Genomic DNA, 22,645 nt, shown 5'->3' on the forward strand with positions numbered 1-22,645 from the left:
TGTGTGAGAGCTCTTGGTTCTGAGCGATGAGATCCCCTGATCTGATGCATCAGTTTCCCTAATCTAGATCTTCCCGTCCCCTCTAACCCCAGGAACTGCACACCTTTTGTATTACTTAGTATCGTATGGAGCCCTCACGCTGAACCTTAAGTGAGTCAGAACTCACCAATGAACCGGGACGTTTGTGGGAGGAATTCCCATATCTGTGATTTCGGTTTCACAAGGCCTCACAATGTACATAAAACTAGGAGGTCTTGGAAGAAGGAAGGAAAGCCAAGGTTGTGGTTTGGTCAGAGGTAGTAATCCTGTCACCAGGCAACGCACCCTTGGCACATGTTGGGACCTTCACCATGGGGTCCTCTACCCACCTCACAGGGGCTAACATCAACCATTCAGCAGGGGCACTAGAGCCATTAGATGGACACTCATACCCCACCTGCCACATTGTCACTCTTACACCTACAGTGGCACCTGTGGATCTTCATGAGCACCATGTATGATGTCAGAATTGAACAAATCCCAATGTTGTGGCCAGGGATCTAGAACATAAACATTATACAATAAGCTGTGAGAGTTTAAAACACACATCATGAGAGAATAAAGTGCCTTATTTATTTTTATGTTTAGTGCCATTCAAGAACAAGACCCTGAGGGTTACTCCCTCCCTATCCCTGGTATCTGTGCTTCCATCTCTTCAGAACGGACGCCATTGGTTGCTCCACATCTTTACACTCCCTTTGCACATAAGGGATTGTCCTCAGGAGGGTTGGGGGCTTTACAGATGAAGGTGAGATTGGTGTCACACTTCACGTCCCCCCAGAGTCCTGGGCCTACGAGAGAAAAAGCAAAACCATTCAGCCTCTGCATTGTACTCATTCCAAACATCTAATGATCAGTTCAGTAGTAAATCAGGAGTAACTCACACCTACTTCCAGAAATTCTGGCACATAGTGAAAGAAAGAGGAACTGCAGTCATGCTTTTCAGAAAATGCCTATTGAATATGGGTCAAGTTCAACAATTGTCATTGAATATTTTAAATAAAAGGAGAAATATATTCACAAAATGGAGGAGAACTGCTTTTGTGAACACAAATAAAAGACTTACAGGAAAAGGCCTTTGAATGTGGGAGGCAAATACCTACCTTTATAGTTGGCGCATACACAGCGTTCCCGTCCCCATGAGCTGAAAGGCTCTTCCGGATGCCAGCTCTTGAAGTCCATGAGACTTCCATCCGTCCACAGAAAGTGCCTCTTCTGTAAGAAAGAGAACCATTGCTGTCAAGGAGCTATAACTTCTGGACCCACGGCTCACCTCATATGTGGACTATAAAGAAGATTGACATAATCCAGTATCTTAGCATCTGGACCTTCCGCCCAGAACCCATTTGACCATATGACCCCTGAGAGGCTGGTTCAGCTTCTAAAAGGTGTGTTGGGCCACTGGAGTTTACCCCAAGAGTGGAGATCTAAGATATGCAACTCAATGGAGCTTTGTGGGTATTGTTAAGTCAATGCTGGGGACAGTATTGGGAAAATCAGCTCAACCTACTTACATTGATGGGGTGCAGCCCCCTGCCTCTTGTTGGACCTCAGCTCACCCCACTTCCATTGATAGGGAGCAGCCCCCCTACCTCTTGTTGGGCCTGTGCTCACACCATTTGCATTGATGGGGTAAAGCCCCCCACCACTTGTTGGGCCTCAGCTCACCTAATGAGGTGTAGTCACCCTGCCTCTTGTTAGGGTTCAGCTTACCCCACTTGCAGTGACGGGTGCAGTCACCTCCCCTCTCTCCTCTTGTTGGGGCTCAGCTCACCCCACTTCCACTGATGGATGCAGGCTGCCACTGCTATAAAATCACTTGCACAATTCGGATGGACCTTGCGTGGCCAAGATGTTTGCACCCATTTTTGCAACAGGCTCAAAGGAGTGGCAGTTTGTCTGCCGTGGGCCTTGGATAGGCAAGACAATTGGGACTTCCTATCAATTGTATGGTAGTAAGACAGAATGATAATAGAGGTCTCATTGGCTCCTAAGGCCTCTAGACCTGGGTGCCACTGGACCCGATGCACTATTGATAGCTAGTCCCCCTGACCTGACTAAGCGATCATGTCACATTTGAATTTGTTTAGGAAGAAGGTGAGAAGTGGTTGGGAAACTTTCCGTTTCCGCATCATGTTTCTACCTCGAACTCCCTAATCCCTGCCCCATTTGTAGTTTTTGCCCCAGGCATCCATTCAAGACCATGTATTGGTGCACACTACCTTACCTTGTAAAGGTCTGATGCCCCCAACCAGTAGCCACGATGAAAGCGCATGTGCAAGAGGATGAAGTTCTTCAGGTACTCGATTTCCTCTTTACTGTGTACAGATGCCAGATGTGATCCTGGGGCGAGGCGTTGGCAGTACAACTGTAATTCAAAGAGGACAGGGTGAGAGTTGACCGAGCATCAGAGGGCATGTGAAGGGCACATTCCAGAACTGGTCACCAGGACTCCTGTGTGCTTTATTGTGCAATGCCTCAGGGCTCCTCTCCCTGAACACTCCTAACGGGGCTAGTGCTGGTTCCACACTCATGGTTTTATGGCACAAAGACTGTGTACCATGTAAGAAAAGGACCCTGTGTGTCTACACTAGAGTGACCAAAACACATAGAGGCAAATTCTGGACAGAACTGTAAAATATTCAGGACAAAGGGTCAAAATTTAGGACAACAATTCAGGACAAAAGGTCAGTTTTACAGACACATCGAAGGAGAGGCCCTACCCCACTATTTTATCAGTGCTCAGTAAGATCTTTATGTGATTGCCTCTAGGTATGCTAAATTCAGGTGGCACATTATTTCCTTGGTCAATAGTAAATGTATGACCAAGAGGACAGTGTTAAGTACATCACCACTATCCAGAATTTCCCAAACTTTCTTGGAGAAAACAACAGCAAAATTGTAAACTTTGATTATGATTCTAAACGTTTTAATACCTATGGCCGACAGTTTGGGAAACATTAAGGTAAGTGACCCTCTGCTAATTTAAACAAGTTGAACAAAAACATCTGCCTCACCTCAACCTCCAGTCACTGTTAAACCTAAAGAAAATAAATGAGGCTGAGCAGATGGTGTGGTCGACAGTCTCACACCTAATGTCAGGATGTGAGGTACCTACAACTTGTCTGTTTTCTCAACCCATTGGAGTATGCATCTGGGATTCCACATTTAGCTCAGAACTGGGAGTCCAGAATACCAGACAAATAGAACTAAAGAGCAAGATGAAATCAAAATTAGATGGAACATCTACAGTAACTGATTCAAATGATTCTTGCTAAGAACTGGAGGCATAAGGAAGAGAAGAAGAGGTGTTGGTGAAGGTGTGACAAATCATAAATTCAGAAAAGAGGGACCCGCCATGAGTATCGGAAAGTATTGTGTACCTGGGATCTGTCTCAGCAGAGAAAAGAGAAACAGAAGAGGCACTGTCAAGAGTTTGAACAAGCAGCATCCACCCGGGCAAACTCTGCTAGTGCAATGAGCTGCTGATTGTGCTTGTGAAGGGTGATCAGGGGCCAGAACCCTTGGAAGGTTCTACTGGGCAATCACCCACTCTGCCCTTGTCTTCAAATGGTTCTGCAGTCCAGCTAAGGCCAAACCACTGATCTGGCTCATCCGTACGCGCCACCGTTCATGCAGAATCTTAAAAATATTTAGCATGTAAATTACACAAGTAAAATATAAGATCATGATAAAGATTGCACATTGTAGGAAGTGTTTCTTTAACATATGGTAGTGTGTTCCCCTTTCCGTACAATTAGACCCAAGATTGAACGGGAAATCAGTTACCTTCAAATACCGAGCCCTGTTTGCTTTTTGAACTTCTCTTCCACTTTCAGTAATGAATCACATGGCATTGTTGAAGATGGTGGTGCTACCCCAATTATTGTAAAATTTTGAAAACCTTCACCCTTCGTTCCATCTTCAGACACTTCAACACATCCCAAATCTGATTTGGGGACCAGTGAGCCACCGGGTAGCTCTTACAACTCTACAGCTACCTGTGACTGCTGGTGGAGAAGCCCTTCTGGACTTAGAATGCTAATATATAGCTGCACAGCTCCTTTGATGGCTCACTGGCTGTCTGTCTGCCCCCTGCATGAGATGGGGTTTACCCGTAAAGACTTTAAGAAGAGCTTACCACACTACACATTGTTTCCTACTGACCATTCTACTCAACCTCACCCGGGGTTATCCCGCACAGCTTCCTCTTGCCTTACTAGAACCCATAAACTCACTAACATAAAGAAACTCTACGCTCCTCCAATACCTTTGCTAGGCTTCCCCTCTCGCTAAGGATGGCTTCTTTCAGGGAACCTCCGCTAGTGGCATGCTGAAGGCCTCTCAAAGTTGGGGGATTTGTTTGTTGACAGTGAGCTACTAGATTTCCAAACCCTTATAGCAGAGTAGAATCTTCACCCAGGTCAATTCCTTTCTTGCGGACACATTAAGCTATCATTAAATGACCTATTTCATGTCTGCCCCAGCCCTCTCCCACATGAAGTGTACCAGACTCTCTACACCATAGGGAGTGGTGGTAAACTGATAAGATGGGTGTACAGAGCTTTAATGCAACATGGGGATCACTAGAGTTCTTCGCTCCAAACTAACTGGAAGACTGACATGGCCAACCCTCTGCACCTTATGGACTGGGCTAAAATATTGAAAAATCTCCATAAAGTATCCTGTGGCTCCAATGTTAAGCACATTCAATTTAATAATATGAACTGAGCCTAACTTACACTTGCCCGAATTAACAAAATATGCCCATGAGTAACAGCAGCATATCCTCATTGTCTTTAATTTGATGCCAATTTGCTTCATGTTCTTTGGTTTTGTCCCATACTTCTTTCACACTAGACGAGAGTTCTAAAGGTGCTGTTGACCGTAATAGGCCGTGTACTAACAAATTCCCAAGAAGCAGTCCTATTGTGCGTATTCCTCTGCCTGAAGTTTGAGAAACCCTTAATCAAGTTCCTTGGCCCGGCTTTTCTACTACAAAAACACAATATTACACTGCTTCTCTTAAGCCCTCGAGCGTATGTTGCAGATTATTAAAACCATATATATTATTGCATAACACAAAGAATTAGAAAGGTAAACTGAGTGCTGTGGAAAGCTCCCACAACTAACTTTTGTTTTATAAATCTTGGCATTCCAATCATTAAAGATCACCACAGATCTAGACGTATGTAAGAGGGGCTATAGTCATAGACAATGAACACACAGAGTTCTTCAAAGAGATAGGAAAGGCCATGTATGCGACATACTGCGCCATCTGAACTGATACAGTGATCCCTGGATGCAGAACACTTAGTCAGCCTTGAACAGACCATGCGTGAATGATATCGCAATAGATATCAAAATCCCAGCCAAGGACATCAAATATTCTTGGAAGCCCATGTTGCTGGCCGTTGTTAGAGATGCAGGACTGGGCAAAGAGAACTGTTTTTCTCTCTACACTACATGGTCCCTTTAAGAGAAGAGGATGGAGGAGTCGTGTGGTGATGGGTACACAGTGAGGGAGGCCTGCATCAGCAATCAGTGTGGCGAAAACTGACATTCCTCCATTGAAAGAGCAAAGCAGCCGCACTTTACTACACCTACACCTGGAATGGACTTCATTTAATCCTCGGGGCATTCAGATAGCCGGAGTGGGGAAGTGAGCTAAACAACAATCATGAATTCAACCTAGATCTATGACTGGGGGTGAGTGTCTGAAAAGTTTCAGCACTCCGTCCATCATCTCCTTGTGTTTGCTTCACTCAGACAGCCGGCCAATCGACCATCCTAGTGAATAAATAGAAGTGCTGTATTGAGGTCTTCCTTTCAGGTGTTGTAACCCTACAGACCTCGCCCTTAGAAGCTAATGAATACATGCTCGGTTAAGCAATAAACAGCATGTCAGGGGGTTAGGCAAAGGGGATGATGAATGTTTCTGTATCATACAGTTGTGCCATATTTTTAAAAATAATGACACCAACACAATGAACTGCCGGAAGGTCTATTACCTACAGAATGACGTCTGCCTCTCCCTCCAGAATGCAGCACATGAGACTCTTTTCCGTCAGCTGGGGAATCACAATTGTGGGAATTTACTTTTGTCTTTTAGTGGAGAGGATAAAATTACAGACAAAATGTATTGTATTGTAATTACATTGTAAAGGAGTCAAAGCACTTTTTCGACGAGTATCAAGCTACTCCGGAACCCATTAAGGATTATTGGTGAATTAGTATGGTGAAATATGAAAGAAATTAGAGTGTTGGGTATGTAAGTCAGTTATTTGGATTGAGAAGGATAGTGGAGGGATACAAGAGGGAAAAAGGTTTGCATTTATATAGCGCTTGCTACCCCTGATGAGGTGTTGAAGCACTTTTTCGGCGAGTAGCACGCTACTCCAAAACCCATAAGGGATTAGTGGTGAATTAGTATAGTGAAATATGAAAGTAATTTGAGTGGTGGACATGTTAGTCTGTTTTTGGATTGTAAAGGATAGCGGAGGGATAGAAGAGGGAAGGATTTAGATTTTTCTTTTTTGGTGCTCACAGCAGTAGGAGGAGGCTTGAGATGAGTAAAAGGGATGTGGAGGGGAAGAGCCAAATGGAAGGCTTTAGAAAGGCTTGTTTAGAGGGATTGGAATACTAAAAGAGGTATAAGATAATGCAAGGAGGGGTAGAGTAAGGATGAGTCTAGAAATGGTTATTTTGGGGATCATAGTAGTGATAAGGGGTTTGAGATGAATGAGAGAGTGAAGGTAGAGGATATATTGATAGGTATAGGGTGAGAAATATAGTACTGCCTTGGAAAGAGTAGAAGAATGAGGATTGAGAGGAGTCAGAGAGTTGAGGTAGAGGATATATTGAGAGAGGTATAGGGTGAGAAATAGGGTGATACATACGATTTGCTGAATTAGAAGAAATGTAATAAATATATAGATAAATAATTAAGGAAGTTACTATGTGTAGATCAAAAATTAATTTAATAAGCTCCGGCTTTCAAGTGTAGTTTGACTTTAAAATAATGTATTTGTTTTGTTTGTAATTCAATAGTGAAGCAATTGTAGATAAATAGTTATGATAAAAGATTTACTTATTTATGCAGTCAGTTATATACACGTTAAAAACATGGAATAATGTGATTATCAGTAATATGTACATTTGTTAAGCAGAACTAACAAATATCTATATTTTGTAAAAGGTAATTATTATACACATTTATACAAAGTAATACACATATATAGGTATATATCTATAGTGCAAATAAATGCTTATATACAGAGGTATATGCTGTATTTTTTGTGTTTCCGTATGGTGGTTATGTGGAGAGGAGCCAATTCTTGAATATTTTACTGAAGATAAGGTGGGTATCCATGGATCCTATGTTGGAGGGTAAAGAGCTTCATGGTTTGGCTGCTTGAACAGAGAAGGAAGTGCCACCCATGGTTTGTTATTGTACTTTGTGATTTTGGGGTGAGGTTCTACTCTAGAGTGGAGGTTCCTTTGTTGAATGTGTTTGGTGATTTTATTCCTGATGAAGAGTGGTCCTGTTTCATGTATGCTTTGAGGGTGATACAAATCAGCTTGAATGTGGATCTTCTGGCAACCGGTAACCAATGCAGGGCATTCAAGGAAGGGGAGAAGTGGTCTTGCAGCTTCATATGTACGAGTATTCTGGCAGCCAAGTTCTGAATCCATTGTAGTCTTTTCATAGTCGTTAAAGGTGATACGTGGTAGAGGCTATTGGCATAGTCGAGTTTCGACAGAACAAGAGAGATGGTAGCCTGGACCTTGTGTGAAAATCCCAAATGGGGGTATATTCGTTGCAGATTTTTTATAGTAACAAAGCTTAATGTTGCTAGTTTGTTCACTTGGGCATTCATTGCTAGCTTGGAGTCCATGGTCATTCTGAGGTTTCTTACTTCCTTTGATACTTTAAGCAGTGTTCCTAGATCATCAGACCAGGCAACGGGGGTGTCATAATTTTCCAAATTGCCCCAGGTGAGCAGTTTTATTTTGGAAGCATTCAATTTGAGATAGCTCCACGTCATTTATTGATCCATGGCTCTGAGACAATTAAAAATAGATGACTTTCCAATGTGATTAGGGCATTCCAGTTGAAGGAGTATTTGTGTGTCATCTGCATAGTTATAGCACTTGAGGTGAAATTGATTAATCATTGCCAGTAATGACTTCATGTAGATGTTGAAAAGCATGGGCGAAATGATAGAGCCTTGAGGGACCCCTGCTTTTGTGAAGTACGGTTTGGGTGAGAAAGGGGGGGTATGGATGGTATTAGTTCTGTTGCGAAGGTAGGACGTGATCCAGTCTAGAGCAGTCCCCTCTATGCCGGCTTCGTGGAGTCTTTGTATCAGGTTGTCATGGTCAACTATGTCAAAAGCAGCCGAGAGGTCCAAGAGGATTAGGGCAACAACCCTGTTGTGGTCAACTGTGTTCTTCAGGTCATCCCAGATGGCAAGAAGGGCAGATTCTGTGCCTCTTCCTAGATGGAATCCAGTTTGGAAGTCTGAAAGTATGGCACTATCTTCAATGAATTGTGGCATCTTGGCATCTTTCTAGCAGTTTACCCAGGAAAGGTCTATTTGTAATCGATCTATAGTCGTCTGGGATAAGCAGGTTCAGGTTGGTTTTCTTTAGTAATGGGATTATGTATGACTTTTTGAGCTTTTCTGGAAATATTCCGGTACTTAAGGAATTTCTGATGATTCTTTTTACTGGTGTGGCAGCTGAGGTTGTTCGAAGAATTGTCTTGAAGGTTTGAGGTGGACATGGTTCAGAAAGGCTGCCGGCAGGCCTACTGGCTTTGGCCAGGTCTATTAAATAATTGTGTAAATGTTTTAGAAGTAACAGAGAGGCTGGGTTAGCGTATTCTTGGAATGTTGTTTGGGAAAAGGGTCAGCACTTGTGCTTTGTTCTTTGTTTTATGTATGAGTCCAATGTGTCTGCTTTGAACGTACAATGATTTGCCAGTTTGTCCTTGAAATCATAAGTAACGGGATGAACTCCTTCTAAGTAATTTGGTTTACAAAATTCATTGAGAAGTTTATAGAATTCTTTATTTGCACATTTAGCATTTTTAATTCTGTCTCTGAATAGTACACATGTTTAGCTTTTTTGATTGCTGACTTGTATAATCTGTTAATTTTCTGTAGGCGAAGTTTGTCTTGATTGTTTTTTCATATAGAAAAGTGAGAGGAACCCCTTGAAACCAAAGGAATAGGGTTTAATACAAATATATCACAAAGAGAGTTTCCTTTGGACCAGTTTGAATAGTCTATATTAAAAATCACTATCTATATTTGCCCATGCATTTCAATCATATACATTCAAACACCGTTCATACGTCAGGCATCCAAGGGAACTGTGATTATATACACGAGGTCAACAATACACAATAATACTGTTAGATATGATTATGATTTATTAAAAAATGTCCTTTACACAAAGTACAAATCAATTTATGAATTAAAAAATGATGAAAAAAGATAGTTACAACAAATGTTAAAAGAGGTAATCACAACCTCTTATTTCATACATAAAAAGACAAGCAATCACACTAAACAGAGAGAACAAAACAAAGACGTTACAATTAGTCATAAAACATACACATTTATGATATCACAGTAATTGGCCTAGAACTTGATTTTGTAGATACGTGATCTGTGGTTTTTAGCCAGGCACGTGGAAGCTTTCTAATTTGTTGTTTTATGTCCTTTATCTCTGTATGTCTCCATGGTACTTGTTTTCTTTTGTTCTGTTCAGTAATTTTTAGTGCTATTAGGATATCAAAAGCTTCTTGTAGCCACTCATATAGTTTTTTAACAGAATTTATTGTATCTAGATCTATACTGAATGTTAGTTGTGTTTCTAAGTGTTCCAAATTGAGTTTGTTCACGATCGATAGGTGAAGGCACGTAAGGGGGTTTTAGGTGTGTAGCTTAGTGTAGTTTTATATTGGAAAGCAAGCAACATTTGGTGGCAAAATGGCGGCTGCGTGAATGCTGTGTGTGCAGCTTTTACCCCGTAGACCAGAGATCTAATATGGACAAGGAATGAGACTGACCTTTGGAGCTGGAATTGGGCTCTTCTCGGGTCGATTCGTATACTTGCTGTCGGGCGCATTTGACGGTCTCGTCAATCGTGGTTAAGCTGCCCAAGGAGCGATCAGAGAGCGGAGCAGGGTGCTGTGATTGAGGGAGCGTGAGGACCGTCCTCCTCACAGAAGAAGCCGGCGGGCAACGGAGGTGAGGACGCTACTCCAGCATTCAACGAGAAGGAGGAGGAGAGCAAGCCCAGACGTCAGAAGTGGGAGCAGTGTATCCAGGAGACGCCGAGAAAATCTTAACAGCCAACTGTTCCAGGGATGTTCTCGGGAAAAGGATTCCACAGCAGTAAGAAATTAAGTGGGAAAGAGGGGCCCAACAGCAAAGTTCAGCCAGAACGTGTTGAGCAGAAAGGCACTCCTCAAACAGTGAGTAATAGGAATCATGGGGAAAAGAACGAGACTTTGGCACAGACTAATTTAAAATGTAATGACAAGCTGAGTAACATCTCAAGTGTACTGCCTGATATTTCTGGGGGGGAAGTCAACATGACAGGGCATCCCGAGATGTGAAAAATAGAAATATACTTGAGAGGGCCTTGCTTGCATACGGACCCTAATGTCATTCTGGCTAACTTGAAAATTACAGGATCACCTGAAGTAGATACGTTTTATTCCCTTACTGACGATTCAGAAATTTCTTTAGGCAGTGAGCCGGTGCACTCAGATCTCGATAACTCAAGAGAGGGGTCAGGTAGCTCTAATCTGAACCTGTGACTATAAGACGACGTTCTGCAGGAAAAAAACAGAAGAAACAGTCATGGGAAAACCTCTCATGCTAAAGGGTACGAGTCAGACTTTGGCCAATCCGGCCAGATGAATTGGGATTATTCAGGAATTCTTCTGGAACCAGAGACTAAGGGGGCAGAAGGCGGGACACAGAAGGAGACTACGGCAACATTCTCTGGTCCAAACATTAGCTCTGATACCTCACCTTCGATGGTTTTGATTTACTCAACCCTGAAACAAATGCAACTTGAAACCCGACAAGAGGATAAAAGGGCACACTTGGCAACAATGAAACTACAGGGTGCCATAAGGAAAATCAATAAAGCTTGCTCTGAGATTACTGAGAGGACCTTCGCACTGGAAGAGCGAATAGTGGTACTTGAGACGGGGGCCGAGGTAGGGGGGAAACAAACAACTGCTAATGAGGCTAGAATGACCGACGTCATGTGGAAGCTCGAGGATTTCGAGAATCGACAGAGTCGCAACAATTTGAGACTGCTTGGGATCCCTGAAAATGCGGAAGAGGAGGACATTCGTGTTTTTGTCTTGTGACTTCATAAAGGAGCCTTCCTGGAGTTATTACATTGGGATTGGGACTCCGAGGTGCAAAGAGTGCACTGATTTCTGATTATGTTAAAAAAGAAAAATGACAAGGGACTCAAGATGACAAACCAAGAGCTATTTTGATTTTTTTCGGTAACTTTTGATGCAACAGTCAGTTTTTGATAAGGCTCGACCAGAAGCCAGGCGCTCAGCAGAGGGTCATACATTTTTTGTCAGGCCGGACTTCTGCCACATAACAGTGGAAAGAAGATGGCAGCTTAGACAGTTGATCACCCCATTTCAGAAAGCCAGATGTGAAGTGTATTTTTTGAGTCCTGCCCGCCTGAAAGTTATTTATAAAGGGGCGATCAGAGTGTTCAACTCAGAAATTCAGGCTCAAGCATATCTGCGGGGAATTTCGGGTGCTGGGAAATGATTATTTCTTTGTTCAACTCCATCTGGTCAAGATTAATTGTCTCGTCTTGTAATTTTCTCAATTTTTTCCTACTAATGGGTTTTTTACTGGTTTACTGGTGGAGGGTGGAAGCTGCATTGGACAACAGCAGATGCAGGAGGCATCTCAAGGGTCTTCTGACGTATTTTGCCGGGTTTTGCTGGTGGGCTGGGGTTGGATTCTTAATTATGGGCTTAGGGTGTAATAGGATGAGATCTTTGGGCACAAAGAATTTGCTCTTTCTCATGGGGGTAAATGGGTAAAGGCATGGTGAGGATTGCTTCCATGAATATTTGTGGTTTAAACAATCCAGGGAAAAAACATAGAATTCATGAGGACATCCAATATCTGAGAGTGGATATTGTGTGTCTTCAGGAGACTCACATTGAAACAGGCAGCCAGAAAGTTGCGGAATTGCCTGGATACCAATTAATTGCTAGTACCTCCCAAGGGACTCGAACACGGGGTGTTGCTATTATAACACAAAAAAGATTAGCCAAGTTTCCTCGCACAAGTGCTGACAAGATGGGGAGATGGGCCGTGGTTCAATGTGTTATGAATGCTTGTTCTTTTACTTTATGCTCATTGTATGGACCGTATTGGATGATCCCGCTTTATACGACTGGTTGAGTACTGAATTAGTTGGCTGGCCATTGCCTCTTATCATTTGTGGTGATTTTAATATAAATATAAAATCACAAGCCGGCTTTGTTGATGAGAGAGCATATCAGGGTCGTAAGCCCAAGGTTTATAAGTCTGTTGCTCACTTATGTGCACTGCACAGATTGTTGGACATTTGGGCTATGTCTAAATCTGGGGACCCAGGATATACTTTTTTTCTGCTCCACATCAAGTTCATGCCGGCTTGATTACTTTTTTGCTTCTCCATTAGTTGCACAGAAAGGTGAGATTCATAAGTATCCAAGAGTTATGTGCTGACCACTATCCTCTAGTACTTGAAATAGCTATACAGAATAATTCACCCCGGGTTTCCCGTTGGACATTCGATAGGGCTCTGCTATCAGATAGTGGATACTTGCAGCATATGAAGGCTTGGATTCCTAGATGTATAATCGAAAATGAGGGGAGATCTCGACCAGACATCGTATGGGACTCCCTCAAGGCTGGGATAAGGGGGGAGACTTTTAGATATGGATGGACAGAGCAGAAAAGAATAAGACTTTAGAACTGGCCTCGTATGCGGAATTAACTGAAGCCGAGGGCCAGCTAGTTGAGGCTTTGATGAGTGGTGGGGATATTGAAAAAGCACAAGCTAGAGTAGCGGTGGGGAAGTCCGCAATAACAGAGTATCAAGTTCTGCGTATCTTGTGCCTTTTCCACAGGAGCCGATGCTTGATCTCCACTCCCCCACTCCGCTACCACGAGCTCGAAGGCTCGCGAGCAGCAGTGAGGGGGAAAGGGGAATTGGACAGAAAAGAGAGACAACACTGCGTCTTCTTCCTGGACTGGACTCGGGATTTTCTTCTTCCGAATTCCTGTAACAAGAATTACTCAACAACAATTCTAATACTCTCTACGCTCATATGACCCTTGTTTTACCCAACTATACCTGTCCTGACACAGTGGTTGCCGCTCTCTGTTCTCACTTAGTAGATACCTTCTAATGGGTGTGATGTGGAGTTGAAGGTGAGTTCGCTCCTGCAAATAGAAACACATGTAATCCTAGTCTTCCGGGAAATCCCTCTACCACCCCAATAGTTCCTTCGTTACCCGGATTCCACCCAGAAGGTTACTTATATTTTCATTAAGTTCACCAGAACATATGCTGACAATTCTTTCTTCAACCTTTAGAGCTGTACTGAGGAATGTCGTTGGGTAGTTCTAACATATATGTATATATATATATATTATATATGCACAGCTGCAACTGTAGCGAAGTCTCATGTAATCCTTAGTCTATTCTGATGTCTTCTCTCTCTCAAGTTCTTCTTCTGCCATAAATTCTACTCTAGGTATAGTCTTGCAATAGCTAGCCACTACTTCTTTCGCTATTACTTCACCACTGAAGTTTAACTCATTCTTCTTTTTCTTTATTTCTTTCAAGCAATTGTCTCTGAATGCTTACAGCGGAAATTCAGTCTTTAACGAGATTACTGGAAAAGATTTGCAGCACTTACTTCTTTGTGGAGCAAGTTCCAAATCGGTTTCTACCTTACTCCTTTTCGTTGAGGCACTGAAGAAACGAGAGGGGTTGACTTTCCTCACCACCTGATGTCTCTGGAACTGGAACAGACTTCTGAGGAGAGTGGCGAGGAAAAGGTGAATGTTGGACCCCCAAAAGTACAAGGACTGCAACGGAGCCTAAGTGAAGAGCGAGGCTCCCTTCCGTAATGACTAACCCAAACTAAACAGAAGTTTTCCTGAGGAAACACGGAGCTCTAGAAAACTCCGACTCGTCACCTCAAAGTTTGACGGTTGAAGTGCGTCGAGCTGAGGACGCGCTCGCGCACTTCAACTCGGGAAAAGACTACACCGCTGCAATAGTTGAGGTCAGAGGAACCTACCAGCGGCCATCTTGGGAGGGGGGAAAGAACCTAAGCGCTAATGGATCGTATGAAGGCAGTGAGCGATCTAACTGAAACCTGTCTTCGCTTCCCTGCCTGAACCCTCGGGTGTATGTTGGGTCTCGGAAAACCAGCTTCACCTGCTACAGTCCTGACAGTACCTCCCACCAAAACCCCCTCCCTAACCCCCTTGGGCTTAGTGGGGTGTGCACGGTGAAAATCTCTCAACAACCGTGGAGCATGGATATGGGATTGGGGCTCCCAAGATCTCTCTTCAGGACCGCAACCCTTCCAGTCCACAAGGTAGTACATTTTCCCTCTTTGAAATCTAGAATCTAGTATTCTCTTCACCTCAAATTCCTCCTGCCCCTGCACCAAGACTGGGAAAGGTGAATTTCTGGACCTGAACCCTCTTGGACTACGCTGAAGCAGGGAAACATGAAAAACTGGATGTAACCTCAACCGAGGAGGAAGACAAACCTTCACACTGACTGGATTCACCATTCTGTCTACCTGAAAGGGACCTATGTACCTCGGTTGAAACTTTCTGTTCCCCTTCAAGCGTAAATTTCTAGTAGACAACCAGACTTGATCTCCCTTTTCAAAAACTGGGTTGGGACGCCTCCTTTTGTCGGCCTGCTTCTTGTAGGAAATTTTAGCCTTAGACAGATTTCTGGAAGCTAATTGATAAGCCTTATGTAAATCCTGAACCACTGACTCCACTGCAGGAACATCGCTGGTCTCTTTCTCTACCCAAGCGTTAGGATGACGACCAGAATTTAAATAGAACGGGGAGTAGCCTGTGGAAGCATGCTGAGCATTGTTATAAGCGAACTCTGCCGCCCAAATCAAATCTGGCCAATCTCCTTCCTGATCCATCAGGAACAAGCGCAGGAACTGCTCCAGCTCCTGATTCACCCTCTCCGTCTGTCCATCCGTCTCTGGATGGAAACTGGTAGACAGACGGGAGTCAACACCCAATCTTTTCGAAAAAGATCTCCAAAAGCGAGAGACAAACTGGGGACCCCTATCTGAGATTACAACCTTTGGAATCCCATGGGCTTTTACAATGTGCTGTGTGAATAGTTTGGACAGCTGTGTAGCATTTGGAAGGGCCTTTAAAGGAATAAAATGGCTCATTTTGGAAAAATGGTCCACCACCACCCAAATGACAGAAAGACCCTCACTGGACGGAAGATCCACTATGAAATCCATTGAAATGGTATGCCACGGATACGGGGCTGGGGGCAAAGGCTGCAACAACCCCTGAGGAGCCCTTCTAAGGGTCTTCCCCTTGATACATGACTCGCAAGTGGCTACATACTGCCGCACCTGAGCTTCCATTGCAGGCCACCAAAACTCTCTTCGGATCAGTTCTGTAGTCTTCTTCACACCCTTGTGTCCGGCCAGCAAATTGTCATGAAAGTGTTCTATGATTTGTTCTTGCAGCTTCTGACTTGGCACGAACCCTTTGTCTTGGTAGACGGGTCTTCCATCCTTGACTTGATAGTCTTCCCCCTTTGCCGTCCATTCTCGAACTTCTTCTTGAGACCGCAAGTTGGGTAACTCCTTTTCTAAGTCGGAGTAGGAGAGTGTTCCGATTATCCGATTTACTGGAATTATGACCCCTTTTTCTGAAGTCTTGATGTCGGAGCTCACGTTGAGTCGAGATAAGGCATCTGCTTTCCCATTTGCTGATCCAGGTTTATAAGTTAGAACAAAGTCATAATCTGCAAAAAATAAGGACCATCTCAATTGGCGTGGGGTAAGAGTTCGGGCGGATTTCAAAAACTGAAGATTCCGATGGTCGGTAAATACTGTCACCACATGTCTTGCTCCCAGCAAATAATGTCTCCATTCAGAGAAGGCATCCTTTACTGCCAACAGTTCCTTATCCGCAATGGAATAATTAATTTCTGCAGCAGATAACTTCCTAGAGCGAAAAGCTACGGGATGTAGCTGACCAGTCCGCTTATGGCGCTGGGACAAAACCCCTCCGATGGCCAAATCGGAGGCATCGGCCTCCACAAAAAACGGTTCTCCCGGATCCGGATGGAGCAAGACTGGCGAAGATACAAAAATTCTCTTGAGCTCGTTGAATGCAAGTTCCGTTTCCGCGTTCCACTCAAATTTGGTTTTCTTTCTCAACAATCTCGTGAGTGGACAAACTCGCTCAGAAAAGTTGATGATAAATCGCCTATAGAAATTGGCGAAGCCAAGGAAACTCTGTACTTCCTTTACTGAACGCGGAGAGGGCCACTCCTTAATTGCTCGCACCTTGGATTCATCCATCGAGACTCCATCCGATGACAAAACGAATCCCAGAAACTCCACTCGTGTCGTATGAAAAACACACTTCTCCAGCTTGACAAAAAGTTGATTTTCAAGCAATTTCTTCAAAATGGATCTAACATGCTGGACATGTTCTTCCTCGCTGGCTGAGAATATGAGGATGTCATCTATGTAAACCACTGCGAAACGATCTAAAAATTCACGCAGAACGTCGTTTACAAAGTGCTGGAAAGCTGCCGGAGCATTGCATAAGCCAAATGGCATGACTTGGTACTCGAACAAACCAAAACGGGTACGAAAGGCAGTCTTCCATTCTTCGCCTTCAGCCATGCGTACCAAATGGTAAGCTCCTCTCAAATCCAACTTGGAATAAATCTTCGCTCCCTTTACCTGGTCCAACAGCTCCGAAATCAAAGGTAGAGGATAACGATTCTTCTTGGTGACCAAGTTAAGGGCGCGGTAGTCGATGCAAGTTCTTAATTGACCATCTTTTTTGGGAATAAAAAAGAGTGGAGACGAGACAGGTGACTGAGAGGGTCGTATAAACCCGTTAGCCAAGTATCTGTTCAGATATTCCTTGAGATGGACATTTTCCGCTTCAGACAGCGCATAAATTCGACTACAAGGGAGGGAGGCTCCCGGCTCCAACTCAATTCGACAGTCATACTCTCGATGAGGAGGTAAACGTTCTGCTTCTCCCTCATCGAACACCGAGGCAAGATCTTCGTATTCTTGAGGAATTTCTTGAGTGTCTAAAGCACAAATTGTCTTAGGGAAGCTTGCTAAGTATTGGGACTGTGAAGCTTCTGGTGGATCAGGATCCTCACGAAAACAATGATGTAGACAATACTCCGAGTTCATGCAAATCGATCGTCTGGCCCAGTTAATTAACGGATTATGCTCGGTGAGCCAAGGCAGACCTAAGATCAGCTGAAATTGCGGTGCGTCGATCAAGCTAAATTGCAATGAACTACGATGTTGACTTGGTCCGAACAATTGGATTTCCTCAGAATCGAAAACTATTGGTCCCGAGGACAGGCTCGTCCCGTCCACTGCGCGGACCGGCTCAGGCCTTTCCTTCTTCACAAAGGCAATTCCCAGTGTCTTGGCAAATCCAATGTCGCAAAAATTTCCTGTAGCCCCAGAGTCAATCATGACAGAAATTCCATCCTTGATCCGACCTCCAAATCTTATTTGAACAGATAGAATCAAATGTGGCGCCGACGATTGCAGAGTATTCGCCACGAGTTTTGGTTCTGGAGTTGACTGTTCCTTCGCTTCCACCAGGGCAACCCCTTCTACTGGTGGAGCCGATCTTTTACCCCAAAGTTGCTCTTGGGCTTCTTAGTACATTCCCGCACAAAGTGACCAGAGTTCCCACAGTACATACACAGCTTGCCCACACGTCTCTTCTCCCGTTCTTCCTTCGTCAGAGGCCCTCTTACAGAACCAATTTGCATTGGCTCATCCTCTGACGCTGCTTCCTTTTGCCGAGATCCTTCCAATTTTATTCTGTCAAATCGAGGCGGGATGCTCCTAAATTCCTTGCGTCTCTCATTCTTTCTTTCACTTTGTCGCTGGTCAATCTGTAGTACTAAGTCAATTAATTCAGACACTTCCGTGGGACGCCTTGGGATCTGTGATAGGCCATCCTTAAGTTCATCCTTCAGACCACGATAGAAAATTGCAGCTCGTTTTGCCTCTGGCCAACTTGTCTCCACAATCAGTTTGTTGAATTGGGCTAAATATGCCACTAATTCGCGATTCCCCTGCTTTAGGTCTAACAACTCATTGTCCGTGGACTGGGAGATGGATCTTCTGTCAAATATCCGCAAAAATTCTCTCTTGAATCCTTCAAAATCATACAGAATGGGATCGTTATTGTTCACCAAAGGCATGGACCAGGCAGCTGCATCTCCACTCAGGTACGACAGCATGAACGCCACCTTAGACTGGTCTTCCTTGAAAATGATGGGCCTACATAAGTAGTGTAATGAACATTGTGTGAGAAAAATTTGGGCCTTATGTGGATCCCCACTAAATCTTTCAGGAGCTGCCAATGGAATCGTTGGGGAGATTGCATGAATGACCTGTGTAGTGAGTTCTGCAGCTGACGGGGCAGGAGCAAAAGAGGAAGGCTTATCTTCCTTTACTGAGGAATGAGGACCCCCAGAAAACTCATCAAAATGCTGGCGCAAATAGCTAGCTTCTTGGGCAGACTTCCTAACCTCATCTCTAAGGGACTTGTTATCTTCCAAGGTATCACTGAGCTGTTTCTGGATGCTATCTAACACCGTAGCTAGGGCCTTTACATCAATTCCCTCAGCCATCGTGCTCGGGTGGAAATAATTAGCGGGCACTTCAATCTATCAAGTTCTGCGTATCTTGTGCCTTTTCCACAGGAGCCGATGCTTGATCTCCACTCCCCCACTCCGCTACCACGAGCTCGAAGGCTCGCGAGCAGCAGTGAGGGGGAAAGGGGAATTGGACAGAAAAGAGAGACAACACTGCGTCTTCTTCCTGGACTGGACTCGGGATTTTCTTCTTCCGAATTCCTGTAACAAGAATTACTCAACAACAATTCTAATACTCTCTACGCTCATATGACCCTTGTTTTACCCAACTATACCTGTCCTGACACAGTGGTTGCCGCTCTCTGTTCTCACTTAGTAGATACCTTCTAATGGGTGTGATGTGGAGTTGAAGGTGAGTTCGCTCCTGCAAATAGAAACACATGTAATCCTAGTCTTCCGGGAAATCCCTCTACCACCCCAACAGTTCCTTCGTTACCTGGATTCCACCCAGAAGGTTACTTATATTTTCATTAAGTTCACCAGAACATATGCTGACAATTCTTTCTTCAACCTTTAGAGCTGTACTGAGGAATGTCGTTGGGTAGTTCTAACATATATGTATATATATATATATTATATATGCACAGCTGCAACTGTAGCGAAGTCTCATGTAATCCTTAGTCTATTCTGATGTCTTCTCTCTCTCAAGTTCTTCTTCTGCCATAAATTCTACTCTAGGTATAGTCTTGCAATAGCTAGCCACTACTTCTTTCGCTATTACTTCACCACTGAAGTTTAACTCATTCTTCTTTTTCTTTATTTCTTTCAAGCAATTGTCTCTGAATGCTTACAGCGGAAATTCAGTCTTTAACGAGATTACTGGAAAAGATTTGCAGCACTTACTTCTTTGTGGAGCAAGTTCCAAATCGGTTTCTCCCTTACTCCTTTTCGTTGAGGCACTGAAGAAACGAGAGGGGTTGACTTTCCTCACCACCTGATGTCTCTGGAACTGGAACAGACTTCTGAGGAGAGTGGCGAGGAAAAGGTGAATGTTGGACCCCCAAAAGTACAAGGACTGGAACGGAGCCTAAGTGAAGAGCGAGGCTCTCTTCCGTAATGACTAACCCAAACTAAACAGAAGTTTTCCTGAGGAAACACGGAGCTCTAGAAAACTCCGACTCGTCACCTCAAAGTTTGACGGTTGAAGTGCGTCGAGCTGAGGACGCGCTCGCGCACTTCAACTCGGGAAAAGACTACACCGCTGCAATAGTTGAGGTCAGAGGAACCTACCAGCGGCCATCTTGGGAGGGGGGAAAGAACCTAAGCGCTAAGGGATCGTATGAAGGCAGTGAGCGATCTAACTGAAACCTGTCTTCGCTTCCCTGCCTGAACCCTCGGGTGTATGTTGGGTCTCGGAAAACCAGCTTCACCTGCTACAGTCCTGACACAGAGATTTCGGCTAAAAAGGTCGCTGGCAAATATATTGCCTGCTGAAGCAAGCTTTACGAAAAGAACAAAAGGGTGGGACAACTATTAGCTAGATGCACAAGAGAGAGGATAGTGCAAGGGGAAATTTTTGAAATCCGAGAACCTATCTTGGGCACAATCGCAGATCCTGTAGCTATCTGCTCGGCATTCCAGAGATTTTATCAGGACTTATATAATGAAGACTCGTACTTTGATGACTCAGAGTTTATGGATTATATCTCCGATCTCTCTTTTGAAGAACTTACTTTGGAGGAAAAGGAGTCTATTCAGGCCCAAATTTCGGAGGAGGAGAAAAGGGGGAGGTCAACTCCCTACCAAGTGGGAAAGCGACCGGTACAGACTCAATCCCAGGAAAATGTTATAAAGTTTTTGTCACATGTGTTATTGAGCTGCTGAAAGAGGTAAATACGATTCAAGTGGGAGGCTCCAGAATCCTGGAGATATGCTAACATAGCGGTTTTTCCTAAAAAAGACAAACCCACCACGGAGCTAGGGTCTTATCGCCCAATTGCGTCAATTAATGGTGACATAAAAATATATGCTAAAATCTTAGCTAGCCATTTATCTAAAGTGATTAAGAGACTGGTTTCCCCCTTCCAACATGGCTTTGTCCCCGGCCGCGACACCACGGATCATATTCGATGGATAATTGCCCTCTTTGATGCATCCAAAAAAGCCTGAGACCCTACGGCTTTAATCCTGCTGGACGCAGAGAAAGCCTTTGAAAGGGTCTCCTGGCCTTTTTTGTGGGCCGTATTAGATATAAATGGACTAGGTAGTGGGTTTATCAAGGCGGTCCAGACCTTGTATCGTAATCCAGTCGCTCGTGTGGCTGTAATGGGAGATATGTCAGAGCCGGTCTCGATTTGTCGCAGAACTTGACAAGGGTGTCCTTGCTTGCCCCTTTTATTTGCACTGTATATCGACCCCCTTATTAGGAAGATCGTGCATAATACTAGTATTGTTGCGATGCATAATGGGAGGGGGGCGATACCAAGATTCTCGCTTACGCCAATGATTTGGCCATTATAACTCCTAATCCTTCTCAAGCTCTTATAGAAATTGAAAGGGAAGCTGCACATTTTGGCCGGCATTCTGGATATCTGCTTAATCAGAGCAAAACCTTAATAGTAATAAATGGTTTGGTCCAGCTAGACGACCCTAGGGTTGTCCCCAGAGCAAAATATTTAGGGGTGGTGGTAAAAGCAGAGTTGGGGAACATCGTAGATCTGAACTTAGGCCCCTTACTTCAGAAACTTACAATTGACTTCACCCGAATGAATAATCTCATGCTCACATTAATAGGGAGAAGCAATGTGATGCTGTTTCTTCCTAGATTATTGTACTTTTTTAGGGCCATACCATTAGAAGTAGAAAGCCGCTGGTTTAAATCTCTGAATCAGCTGGCGTCTTGGTTTTTATGGGAAGGGCAACGCCCCCGTAGGGCCCTGACATTTTTTACCTTGCCGAGAGAACGAGGAGGTTGGGCGGTCCCCAACTTCCAATTATGTTATTGGGTGGTATTACTTCAACAAATAGCAACATTATTAATCTCAGCTGTAACTAACCAAGAAGAAGGGGATTTGGTATCAATTTCTTATGAATTGACAATGGGCGTTGAAGCTTGTGGATGTCCTTTACGGCAGATTGAATATGGATACTTTTAAAGAGTCAGGTTTAAGGTTCTTTTGGGAACATTTAAGTTCTGGATAGCCAGTCAAAAGAAATCTGGGATTGGTAGGATAAATACACTACTGGCTGGTCAGAGCTACTACAGATAACGACGGGAGACTATGAAGAGTCCCTTTTTTTTAGCACAGACATCATTTATTGCTGCTAATTTACAGATGCAATGTTATAAAACTTGGTTTAATCTTTTTATCACTCCACCGAAGATTGCTAAATGGGGGGGACTACAGGGACTCATTGTCCACGGTGTGGCCACCATGCAGCCGATCTTATTCATTTATTTGCCGACTGTCCCAAGCTGGTAAATTTAATAAAAAAGGTGGGCAAAATACCTGAAGCTCAGCTAGGCTATCCAATCCCTATCTCTCCGGCCTACTAGTTTTAGGTATATGTGATCTGGAAATACAATGGAGTCACCAGATATTCTTATTCATAGTTATGACAATTTTTAGGCTATACCTGGCCACAGCAT

General features: G+C 43.9%; 1 protein-coding gene across 1 annotated transcript in view; it reads right to left on the reverse strand.

Annotated features, from left to right (window-relative positions):
• Positions 1–615: 615 nt before the first annotated feature.
• The window catches only part of LOC146839317 (lectin-like), a 234,535-nt gene continuing 212,505 nt past the window's right edge, over positions 616–22,645 (reverse strand). The window contains exons 5-7 of the mRNA XM_085650336.1: positions 2,267–2,407; positions 1,143–1,254; positions 616–830 (exon numbers count right to left, since the gene is read on the reverse strand). Coding sequence (XP_085506462.1) covers positions 727–830; positions 1,143–1,254; positions 2,267–2,407 — 357 coding nt within the window. The 3' untranslated portion in view covers positions 616–726. The remainder of the gene's footprint in view (positions 831–1,142; positions 1,255–2,266; positions 2,408–22,645) is intronic.

Source organism: Triturus cristatus, chromosome 4_1 (assembly GCF_964204655.1).
Source record: "Triturus cristatus chromosome 4_1, aTriCri1.1, whole genome shotgun sequence".
NCBI lineage: Eukaryota > Metazoa > Chordata > Amphibia > Caudata > Salamandridae > Triturus > Triturus cristatus.